This window comes from Petaurus breviceps, unplaced genomic scaffold (assembly GCF_028583685.1).
Source record: "Petaurus breviceps papuanus isolate PSGF00001 unplaced genomic scaffold, PetGlider_PUasm1.0 567, whole genome shotgun sequence".
Lineage (NCBI taxonomy): Eukaryota > Metazoa > Chordata > Mammalia > Diprotodontia > Petauridae > Petaurus > Petaurus breviceps.
Window position 1 is genome coordinate 1,299,562 of NW_027186383.1, and position 12,041 is coordinate 1,311,602.

Here is a 12,041-nt window from a genome sequence, read left to right on the forward strand (position 1 = left end):
GGGGGGGGGGGGAAGGGGAGGAGGCCTGGGAGGAGGCTCCTGCTTCCCTCCCGCCATGAATGGCTGTTAGATGCTTTCCTTCCCACGCAGTGACTGCCAGCATTTGTGAAGCACCCACAGTGCCAGGCAGCTGGGTTGTAACCGTCCCTGCCCTCAGGGAGTCTCCAGGACCGGTTCCTGTGTGTGCAGAAGCTTTGGCGGGGTGGCACTGGCCAATGGGGGATAGGGGGCCGCGTGGCCGTCCGCTGCAGCCGCCTGACCGCCTGTGTGTCCTTTCTCTCTCCCGGCTGCAGTGGACGTGAGCCCAGCGCTGCCCCTCCAAGTGGCGCCCTCCGCCGTGCCCATGGACCTCCGCCTGGACCACCAGTTCTCATTGCCGGTGACGGAGCCCACGCTCCGTGAGCAGCAGCTGCAGCAGGAGCTGCTGGCTCTGAAGCAGAAGCAGCAGATCCAGCGGCAGATCCTCATTGCCGAGTTCCAGCGGCAGCACGAGCAGCTGTCGCGGCAGCACGAGGCCCAGCTGCATGAGCACATCAAGGTGGGTGAGGGACCGGGCCGACGCTCACGGAGGGGAAGAGCGGGGGAGGCGCCCCCGCAGGATCTGGAGTCAGAGGGGGGTGGGCTGAGGCCCCGGGATCCCCCCCAGGCAAGGGGTTTCCCCCTCCTGCGTCCAGGCACACAGAGCACGGTGGGGAGAGGTCAGAGGAACTCCAAGTGGGTTTACCGCCATGGGCGCCGGCCGCAGCTTGAGGCCACCGACCAGCCTGGTCCCTGATTTCATATATGAAGAGATGGAGGCAGATTAAATCATGGCAGGGGGCAGGGGAGCTGGGGCCCCGGAGATCCGCAGTCCAGGGGCCTCAGCTCCCAGGTGGCACAGAGGATAACATCAGGAGGGCCTGAGTTCAAATCCAGCCTCAGACACTCGCTGGCTGCGTGACCCTGGGCAAATCACTTAGCCTCCATCTGCCTCAGTTTCCTCATCTGTAAAGTGGAGACAGTGAGATCACCTGCCTTGTAAGGCTCTTCATGAGTAGCTGCTGCCACTGGGTTTGTGTGGTTGCAGGCATCATTTTGTTCCTAACACTCAGTTCTGTCTATCACTGACCTGGCTCCCTAGTTAGTGTCCCTCGGATCAAACCCAGACTCCTCCATTTGGCGGTGGAAGCCCTTCCTCCCCTGGCCCCATCCTCCTTTTCAGGCCTCATCCATGGCCAGGCTGGTATGTTTGCTATTTCTTAGGGCCCCAGCCCTGTGCACAGCTTCCCTAGCACCTGGGCCTAGAATGCCCTTCCTCAGAGCTCAACTCAAGGCCAATTCTAAGGGCCTGTCCCAATGTGATCACGCCCTCCCCACAATTGCTGTGTGTGTGTGGGGGGGGGGGGGGGGAGACAGATTGGCGCCTAGTAGGTGCTTAAGGATCGATTAACAAGTTAGTAGATACTTGTTTAGCAAACCATCAAAGACGGGCTTTCCAGACTCATGTTGGACAGCTTTTCCTTTTGACTCCATGGACCCAGCTGCCCTCTGGGGGGCTTCTGCGCACTCACCAGAATGATGATGTCTCCGAGGAAGAGAAGTCTTGGCTTTGATTCCTAATCTCTGGTCCAGTGTGACTGAAGCCTGTCTGGGTCTCCTCACCCAGCCAAAGCCATGCTTCCCAGAGCATGGTCATCAAAGACTCTTCCCCAGAAAAGTTTCCCTCAGAAAGCCCCCCACAGGGAGAGGTGGATGGCACAGGGGTCATCAGAATGGGCAAAGCAACAGACTAGTGGCTTGTGAAAGGGGCTGGGGGGAGAAGGGGTGGAGGAGCACCTCCCTCATGGGGGGCTGGGGCCGCTGCCTGGGGTGGGGGAGCCCAGAGGGAGGTGCTGCTGGAGCCCAGGGCTTGCCCTTGGCCCTCCCAGGTTTGAGGCTGGAAGGCAGGGGGCAGTGCTGGGGCAAAGTGTATCACCCTGGCCTCAAGGTGCCGCACATCCCTCCACTGGAAGGACAAGGACGTGGCCTGGGGCCTCCCCTGGGGGCAGCACACCACACACCAGCCCGCTGGTACCCATGGCCTACACCAGGCTAGGCTTCTGAAAATGTGAGCAGTTGTGAGGAGCATGGAGAGGGGCAGTGTGCCACAGTGGGTAGGGCCCTGACTGTGGACTCAGAAGAGCTGCATTCAAATCCTGCCTCAGCCATGGGGAGGATCAAATAAAATAGTGTCCATGCACGTGCCCGGTGCATAGTAGGTTCTGTTGATAATGATGAGGACAGTGCCAGCCCCTGAGGCGCTGGCGGCCATGGAGTGGTGGGAGATGGGGGCTGTGGCTGACCTGGAGAGAGCCCAGGACTGTCTTAGAGCATCTGGGGCCTGTCCTGAGGCAGGACCAGAAAAGCAGAGCCAGCTTCCTCCCCGGGGGCATCCAGGCATCCATGGCAGTGGCCGCCCTCTCTCACCTTCCTGGTGGCTTCCCTGCTCCAGGGGGTGCTGGGAGCAGCCACTGAGGGCCCTCCCCAGCAGCCATGAGAGTCAGGCAGCATCATGGAAGCCCAGAGATGTCCCAGCCCTCACCCCTGAGGGGGGCAGCCGCTGAGGGCCCTCCCCAGCAGCCATGAGAGTCAGGCAGCATCACGGAAGCCCAGAGATGTCCCAGCCCTCGCCCCCGAGGGGGCAGCCTTTGCTCCCTGGCTCAGTTCAGTCCTCACCCTGAGTTCACACATCAAGTTTAATGTTTTCTGGTCAGAATCCTGTTCCCAGCCCTCACTGGAGGGGGCAGAGGGAGCCCCTCTTCTCTGCGGCCACGTTTGTCCGCTGACCGCTTTGAGAGGACCGTATGGCCAGCACATAGTAGGAGCTGTGTAAACATTAGCGATGCTAGTTCCTGAAGGCCTCGGCCTGGCCCTTCTGATGCTTGCCAGGTGGCCCAAGGTGCCATCGTCAGCACTGCCTCCAAGCGAACCCTTGTGCTGCCCTGTTTCCTTCCATGGTCTCCTGTATGCGTATCAGGGTTCTACAGTAAATGTGGGGTCACCTCCTCTGCCTTCATCCCACTAAGTCTTTCCCCTTTCCTTCCCTGGAGGGTCTGTAGTCAGAGGAGGCAGCCCCACCTCACCCCTCCTAGCACTGTGGAGGGGCAGGCCAGGTGGGGTGCCATAGGCATAGCCCAGAACAGACCCGTCCCTGCCTGGGTGCTGACAGAGATGGGGGATCACTTACAGCGGGGGCAAGAGACTAGGATTCCGGGAGATGGCATTTCATCCCAGCCTGGAAGGACGGGTAGGGTTGCAATAGATAAGAGGGAGGTGGGGGTGTGCCAGACCAGGGGCTGTCTCTGGGGGAAGGCAGAGATGCTGCAAGGAAAGCGTGTGTGCCGAGGGAGAGGCCGAGCCTGCAGGGTCTGCAGTGCCCCCTGGCCTGCGGGCCTGTGTCTGCCCAGCATAGATGTTGGGGATGGAGGTGAGTAAGCCTGGCTTGTTCCCCTCCCCTGGGGCTCCCTCTCAGTCCCCTGGGACACATCAGGGGTCTGCAGCAGCTGTGCTTAGATAAAGCTGAGCCTGTGACCCAGGCCCTTAGCGCTCTGTGCATGTGAGGGGCCCTGTGCTGGGCCAGGGCAGCGGGCACACTGTAGGCCAACGGCTCAGAGGCCCTTCTGCCCCACGTGCCAGTCTCTGCAGATGCAAACAGAAAGCCCATCCCTGCCCCCAGAGAATTTATGGTCCCCTGGGTGCAAACGGGTTCACGGACATGTGTGTACCTATATATACACGTGTGGGACAGAGACAGAGAAAGCAGAGGGGGAGACACAGAGACAAGAGTTAGCCCCAGCTCTCTGAGTGAGACCCTTCTGTGGGTTAGTCCCAGAGAGGTGGCGACCTGGCTGGCACCAACCCGAGCCAGAGAATCTGGTCGAGATCTTCCCTCCTCTTTAAAAAGAGGAAGGTTTGGGGTGGCTAGGTGGTGCAGTGAGTAAAGCGCCAGCCCTGGAGTCAGGAGGACCCAAGTTCGGTTCCAGCCTCAGACACTTAACACCCACACAAAAAAAACTAGCCGTGTAACCTTGGGCAAGTTACTTAATCCCAATTGCCCTCCAAAAGGAAAAAAAAAAAAAAGAGGAAGGTCTGTGTTCCCTGGACAGCTGCTGGCTGGTGACCCGCTGTGCGATGCCCAGACCAGTTAGCTGTTGGCTGGTGGGGTGCGAGGGACGGAGCCAGGCCCTGGCCCCCAGGCAGGTATGGGATAGCCCAGCCCTTGGAGGCCAGAGGGTTGGGAGAACTGTGCCTGAGTGGCAGTTTGCCCATCTGTGAAATGGGCTGGAGATTGTTTGGTCCCCCCAAGCCTCACGAGGAGCTTACCAGGGCTCATTGGCCAACAGAGACACTGTCTGCTGAGGGGTCTGCCTGAGGCCAGGCCAGGGCCCCCAGGGCAGCTGCCTTCAAGGAGCTTGTAGCCTGTCAGATGCCTGCAGATGGTCCCAGCCAGGGAAGGCAGCCCAGCTCACGGGGGAAAGAGCTGCCTCCTCCTGGGCCAGCCTGCTCTCATGTAGTCAAGGCTGCCACGTTATCCCTGATGGCCTTCGAGGCTCAGCTTCCCTTGGATGCATCTCCACATCCTTTTAATGGCAAGCCCAGGATCTCCCCCGGCTGAATGGAAGCCTTCCACGGCTAGCCTTTGGCCTTTGTCTCCTCCCTGACCACTCCAGATACATGGTCAGCGCTCGTGAAGGTGACATTGTCAGAGTACTGCTGCTGCTGCGGGCCCAGTGGGTGCTGCCAGCCCCATGCCCTCCGAGGACGTCCTGCCCAGGCTTAACATCCCTGTGCCAAGGCTAGATCTGCAGACCTTGGGTGCCCCCAGCCCAGTGCAGGGCCTACGTGAACAGCACAGCTGGCTCTCTGCCACAGGTGTGGACCATCTGAAAGTCCTCTGCTGCCAAGTCTACCTGTCTGGACAGCTGTGCTCACCGTGGGCCGTCAGGAGACACCCATCGCCAGCGCACAGCTTGTAAATCACAGGTGAAAGGAATTGTTCATCTGGAAGGACAGCAGACACTGAGCCGGCTGTATGACCTTTGGCTCTGCCAAATCCCGTGACAATGGCCCCAGATGAGACCCGTGGTCATCCCTGCTGCTGCCCAGCCTGGACTGCCTGGCCCTCCCCTGACCACCCCAGATTCCTAATTGTGTTCAGGTCTTCAGCACAGAATCAGCCCTTCAGAAATGCTCCCAGGGTCCTGGGAACCAGGGAAATCTGGGTTTGAGTTCTTGTGTGACCCTGGGCAAGCCACCTCCCCTCCCCAGTGCCCTTGGCTCTAGGAGCTGAAGATGGAAGATGCCCTCCAAAGTCGTGGGTGGGGCCCTTTCTCTAGCCTTCACCCGTCACATGGCAGACTGACTGGTCCAGTCCAAGTCCTTGTTTTACGAGGGAGAAGATAGGCCTCGACATGAAGTAACTCACAGGGAGGAATGGACCGAGTCAGGTTCCCTAAGCGCCAAGTCCTGTACTGATGCCCTTGGTGTGAGTCCTCCCTGAGGGCAAACCCCAGACTCTCCCCATGTCAGAGGCAGCACTCGAACCCAGATCTTTTGACTTGTAGCTGTCTCTCTGCCTCTCACCAGCCAGCAGAGAATGATCCCTGAATGTGGAGGGAGATGGACCTCAGAGGTCCTTTCATGTCCTGTGTGGAAGTCGTGGAGACATCTCTGAACCTGGCAGGCCTGGGCCTGAGCTCTGGGCACCAAGGTGGTGCCTATGCCCTCATGGGACGCCCGGCCCGAGCACTAGCTCTTGCCCTGGGCCGAGTCACACCACACTTGGGTTTTGCTTTCCTTCTAAAGTCTATAAATAGTAGTGATTTCCATCCTCTTTTCTCTGGACTTGCCATTACACACTTCCACCTGTGTTAACGAAACGTGTCATCAGGGGACCTTGGTGTTGGTGTTGCTGTATGCATTCTTAGGGTCTGATGAAAGTCAGCTGCAGCTTCTCCCAGCATTAAAGGGGTTTAAGCAGAAACACCCCTGCCCCCACTGCCTCAGGAGAAGCCTCTGTGTATATGGGTGGAGGCCTCTTGGTCTACAGTGGGACAGTCACTCCCCCAATATTCCAGCCCTTCTTTTCACTGGCACACTTGAGGAAAGCTCACTCAAGCACAGCAGAGAGAGATTGAGGGGTGGGGGTGGCCTGCTGCCCCTGCCCCCCAGGGAAGGCCAGAGTTCTATGAAGACATCCACAGACTGGCTTGGGGTCATCGTTGCTGAATAATGGCTGTGGAAGCTTTGCCCACCACTTGCCTGCAAGGGTGGATTCTTGGCCCATCTGCTGCCTGTTGGCATTGCCGGCTGGGGGGGCTGGGGCAGGCAAAGGTTTGCCAACCTGGAGTGCCCAGCCAGTGGAGTTGATTTCCTTATCACTGTTTTTTATGGGTCTTCTCACTGACTAAGGGCCCACTGGCTGCCCGGCAGAAAGCTGGACAGTCTCAGAGACCACAGTGAGCAGTTAGTCCCAGCTTGGAATGGTCTGAATGCCTGGATCTCCTCACCTCGAGGACAAGGCATCCCTTAAAGCGGGCAGGAGCCCTGGAGACCAGCAAGACCAGCCCTTCCATTTGACGGAGAAGGAAACAGGCCTCCTCAGCCATCCTTCCGTCCCCTCCAGACTGGCAGGGGGTCAGCTTGTTTCTGAGCCCCGGCCGGGAGGAACTGTGGGCATGCCCACCCACTGCTCCTCACCCCTGGGCATTTTGTTCAGATTACTGCTGCTCCTTCCTGGATTTCCACAGTGTTGCTGTGACCAGAAAAGCTGTCCAAGTTAGAGGTGACCAAAGCTGCTGTGGGTCTGCTCCAGTCACTTGGGAGGCTGTGCGTGATGCAGGCACAGTCACCAGGGAAGGGAGTGCTGATCCTGGGAGGCATGTGGGCCTTGGACTGCCCCTTTACACAGTTGAGCAAACTGATGCAGACAGAAGCTTTGCCTAGGGTTATATAACCAGTAAATGTCTGAGGTGGGATTTGCACTTAGACCCTCTCCACTCCAGACCCAGTGCTACTCAATTGAATAAATGGAGAAATGAAAAATTTGGTTTATTGCTTGTTCTTGCTAATTCATGAGGAAAGAGCCGGCCTCTGCCCTCTGCCCTCTGTTCACTCAGGAGAGCTCAGCTGCCAGCAGGTCAGATGGCCCTGTGGGTCCCAGGCTGCCACTGGGGCCCAAACAGCCAGGCCTTTTACGTTATGTCACTCTCACCGGGCAGACCCACACACCTTGGATGTTGGCACTGTCTGGCAGGGCCGAGGGTGGACATTCTCTTCTGGGTCTTTAGCAGCTACGGTTGCTGCCATGGCTCCTGGAGAGCCAGCTGGGTGGAGGGAATGGGGGCCAGGGGAGCTGTAGTGCGTCAGAGGCATTTCCCTGGCTGTGTGCAGGGCTGGGGGTCCCTGCCACTCTAGTTGTAACCAGTGGTGCTGGTGGTGAGGAAAAGGCACCAGCCGTGATTCTGTGGCTCTTGTGCAGAAGTGAATCCCCCTGGGGGACCGCAGCACCCCTAGGTGATGTGGGCCTGTCTTGTGTGCTGGGCTCTGATAGAGGCAGGGGCGTACCCACTCAGGGTCTGGTCCTAAGTGGGGCCTGGGTTACGGCTTCTAAGGAATGGGGTGTTTACAAAACTGGCATCTCAGCCTTATGTGGCAGCCTCCCAGGTCTCTGGCACTGGATGGGGAAGGGGCCTCAGGCATTGGAAACCCAGGCAGCTCTAGGCAAGTGAAGGGACTTGACCAAGGTCATACAGTGAATGAGCCCCCGAAACAGGATTGGAACACGTGTCCTCCCTTTCCCAGCTCCTGGCTGTGGGGGTCAGTGGCTGACAACTAGGCAGGTCCCAGCCCTTTCCCCCTCATTGCCTTTATTAAAAGCCACAGAAATGGGGTCAGCTTGGCAGAGAAGGCAGGGCCCGTCTCATCCACGTGGCCCCACGTGGGCAGGGAAGGTGTCCTCCTGCCCTGGCACTCCGCTTGACCGACCCCTTCCCTCTCTCACGCTCACAGCAGCAGCAGGAGATGCTGGCGATGAAGCACCAGCAGGAGCTACTGGAACACCAGCGGAAGCTGGAACAGCATCGGCAGGAGCAGGAGCTGGAGAAGCAGCATCGAGAGCAGAAGCTGCAGCAGCTAAAGAACAAGGAGAAGGGCAAAGAGAGTAAGCACTGCCCTCCCTGCCCCTCCCTGCTCCCTCCCCCTGCCCCCCCCCTCCCTGCCCCCCCCTCCTCCCTCCCGCCCGCCCTCCCTCCCATCCTTCTTCCTTCCTCCCCTCCCTTCTTTTCTCCTTTCCTTCCTTTTTCCCTCCCTCCCTCCCTCTCTTCCTTCACCCTTCCAGGACATCCAAGTCCTCTGGAGAGTCATTGTGCCCCATCCTGTAGCAGACAAGGGCTGACAATGATCCATCCCCACAATATTTTGGTCTCTTTCCCTGAGTCTTTGTGTGTTTGGTTTTTTTCTTTCCCATCACTTAGAGAGTATGAGCATTGGGCCTGTTTGTTTCTACTAAGGGGGTTGGTCTGGAGGCCGGGCTGAGACCCCTCCTGCTCTGTGCCCAGCCCCTCTCTGGATGCCAGGGTTGTCCAGGAGGTTTAGGCTGTGCAGGTCGGTGCACAGGGGCAGGGCATCAAAGGGGCTTTCTCCTTCGCTGTGACCTTGTCCCAGCAAGATCCAGGAGCAGGAAGAAAGATGGCTGAGACATGCTGGGGTCCTCCCCGCTGCTGTCCTCTGCCAGTGCAGCTCCTGAGCCCCCCAAGTCCACTAGCTTCCCCTCCCGATGCTGGCTGGGGCTCCTGAGCTTCCCATTAGGCCTCATGGCCCAGCCTTCTCTGCCCGTGAGGGTTTCTTTCCTGTCTGGGCCCATCGGTGGGATTTAGATGAACAGGGTCAGTGTGGGACTAAGAGCTAGCCCTGGTGTTGATCCATCGCGTGCATGCGCGTGTGTATGTGTGTGTGAGAGAGACAATGAGAGTGTGAAAGTGTGAGTGTAAAAATGTATGTATATAGTGTGTGTGTGGAAAATGTGAATGTTTTTGAGTGTGTAAATGTGGGTATGCATTGAGATATGAGGGTGAAAATATGTGTTTATATGAGTGAACGTGTATATATGCGAGTATGTGTGTGAAAATGTATGAGTGTGAGATGGGAGTGCAGAAATCTAAGTGTGAATGTGTGAGTGTGACATTGGGAGTGTGTAAATGTGGGTGACTGTGTGAGATGTGTGGGTGCAGAAATGCAGGTGTTTGTGAGTGCATAGAGCATGGCGGCCAAGCCCGTGGGCCCCCCCGCGTGCCCCAGCTCAGCCCCCTTGTTCCAGGCGCCGTGGCCAGCACTGAGGTGAAGATGAAGCTTCAGGAGTTTGTCCTTAACAAGAAGAAGGCCCTGGCGCATCGCAATCTCAACCACTGCATCTCCAGTGACCCCCGTTACTGGTACGGGTAAGTGGAGGCTGGGCAGGGCGCTCAGCACCACGGCCAGAGGTCTGGGGAAAGCCACCAGCTGCCTTCATCCCCGACTCCTTCCTCTTCCTCCCCCACCCCCTGCCCCTCCCCCTCCTCCTCCCGCCCCCCCACGCCCCTGGTTACACCCCCACGTACTTCAGACGCTCTTCCCATCCGCCCCAACCTCCCCCTCCCCTCCCCCACTCCCTCTTGGGAAGGGGCCTGCCCAACCCTGCAGCCCCTGCCCCCCCAGGCTTCCCCTCCCAGGCTGTTCTGGGAGCTTGGCCCGAGGCAGCTCTGGGAGTCAGAGCATGCCCTGCACTCTGCATCAGCGGAGAGGGTGCCCACTCTGGGAAGGCTGCAGACCCTTGGAGCCCCAGGAACACTGAGAGAGGACACACGTGCATTGTGGGGGACTGAGCCCAAGCCCTACACCGCACTGGGGAAGCAGATTCATCTGTGGTTACATGCAGGGGAAGCATCAGGATCTGGGTTTGAATCCTGCTCTCCTCCAACCCCAAAGCCTACTGAATTAAGGATGGGCGAGAGTGTCTCGTCTGACCCCTTCTCTCTGTCTTGCAGAGGGGGAGCGTGACTCCCCCAGAGTCCCCCTGGTAGTCAGGTGGCCGGGCAGCTGCCTGATCCAGAGGCCTGCCCCTGGCCCTCTGTTCTGTAGGACCCCTGCAGAGGCAGGTCCACTGCACAGGCTTTCTTTGGGTGAGAAAAGGGAGCCCAAAAGGGCTTAACTAATGAGAAATTGTGGGGAGAGAGACAGACAGAGACCCAGAGAGGAGAGAGATGGCCCATCAGCGTCCCTTGGTTCTGTCCGCCAGAGGGCAATGGAGCTTTGACCTCGGTCTGGCGCCTCCTACTGTGGCTGCCCATCCATTCCCCATTAAGTCAGACATGTGAAGGCTCTTCATTCCCAGCCTCAGTTTCCCCTTCTGTAAAATGTGGCAGGAGTTGGAGTGCGTTCTAAGGCTCTTCCCCACCCCAGGGTCCGGGCCCAGCCTCCTGCTTCTTGGTCTCTGCGGATGCAGGCACAGGTTTGCCATTCAGATACATTGTCTTGAGGGTGCCGTATGAGCAAATTGGCAAATTTGCTTCATGTCATTAAGTAGATTAGGTTCATCAAAATACATTTAAAACAAAGGTGGAAGAGACAGTTGGCCTGGCCGTAGAAGGGGTGCCTGCCTCTGCTCGCCTTGGCCTGCCAGCCCCCGGAAGTCCCCCTTCTCTCCTCATAGTCTTGAGAACTTCCAGGAGACCTTGAGCCATCTTGCCCAGCCCCACACTGTGCCAGGAAGAAGCTGCGGCCCGGGGGCTTGCCCACCATCCCCAGGGTCCCCTGCTCCAGCCCTTCTCTCATCCCACCCAGTTTTCAGCTCGGTGAGGGTTAGGGTGGAAGGGAGAGCGGCAGTGATGGGCGGATGTTTCTATCTTCCCATCCGGGTGCCATGGTGCTGTACCCATCAGTTCTCCCGGGAACAAATACAGAGGACCCAAAAGGAATCCCGAGCTGGCCCCGGGAGGACTCTATCCTTTCTTCCCTTTGGGCCCCTTCTAGTCTTCCAGGGCATAGTCAGCCTTCCAGTGAATCTGCCCCTGTGCGGTACAGGCCTGTAGGAATTGGTGGCAGGTGGCAGGCGTAGGGCCTGCCCTCCAGGCATTTCCATTCCACCCAGAGAAAACACCTACACAAATCATTGTGTCCATACTCAAAGACATAAGAGGACTCTAGCATTTGGGGGCCCAGGAGAGGCTCCAGAAAGGGGCACTGCTTGTGCTCACTCTGTAATGAGGGAGGGATTCTTCGGGGCAGAGGCTAGAGGAGATGGCACTCCCGCCATGAGGCATGGCCAGCGCGGAGGGAGACGAGAGGCCGTTTAGCCAACCTGGGCCCTCGGCCAGGTCTGGAGCTCTCTGAGACCCCGAGACGGGCCACAACTGGGGCTTGCCCACCGTGCCCAGCCCAAGCGCCACTGGGGGTGCGTCAGCCAGACCCTCTGGTGAGCTGTTTTCTTTCCTCTTTTCCCTTCTGCAGGAAAACTCAGCACAGCTCCCTGGACCAGAGCTCACCCCCACAAAGTGGGGGCCCCGCGGCCTACAATCACCCCGTGCTGGGAATGTACGACTCCAAAGACGACTTTCCTCTTAGAAAAACAGGTTAGTCCAGAGCCTGGCGGCCCCACAGCTTCCAGGGCAGAGGAGAAGGGGGTCCCCCCAGGTCGGGGTGCAGAGAACGCTGGGGGTCTTTTTTTCGGCCTGGCTCTGTGCCACGCGTTGCCCTCCCATGTACTTCCCTTGGAGATGTGGGAAACTGAGAGACCTTGGTCATTCATCTTATAGATGAGTAAACTGAGGCCCAGAGGTGCCAGGTTCCTGGCACACAGTGACACAGCTTGGCATTAGGAGAGCCAGGCTTTGAACCCAGGGCCCTGCCCCTACCATGGCACCTGTCCATCCTGCACCTGTCACCCCAGCACAGGAGAGTCAGAAGCAGCCTTCGAGGCCAGCCCCTCTCACTTGGAGGGGTCAGCGCTGATGCCCCCAGAGGTGGAGGGGTTGGCCCCAGGCTCCCCA

At 58.6% G+C, this 12,041-nt stretch overlaps 1 protein-coding gene across 8 annotated transcripts in view; it reads left to right on the forward strand.

The window, feature by feature from the left end:
- The window catches only part of HDAC4 (histone deacetylase 4), a 238,635-nt gene that overhangs the window by 158,552 nt on the left and 68,042 nt on the right, over positions 1-12,041 (forward strand). For 5 of the 8 annotated variants that reach the window (XM_069103107.1, XM_069103103.1, XM_069103108.1 and 2 more), the window contains 4 exons: positions 294-538; positions 8,029-8,179; positions 9,335-9,455; positions 11,503-11,624. In XM_069103107.1, coding sequence (XP_068959208.1) covers positions 294-538; positions 8,029-8,179; positions 9,335-9,455; positions 11,503-11,624 — 639 coding nt within the window. The remainder of the gene's footprint in view (positions 1-293; positions 539-8,028; positions 8,180-9,334; positions 9,456-11,502; positions 11,625-12,041) is intronic. The other 3 variants (XM_069103106.1, XM_069103105.1, XM_069103104.1) reach the window with 3 other exon arrangements.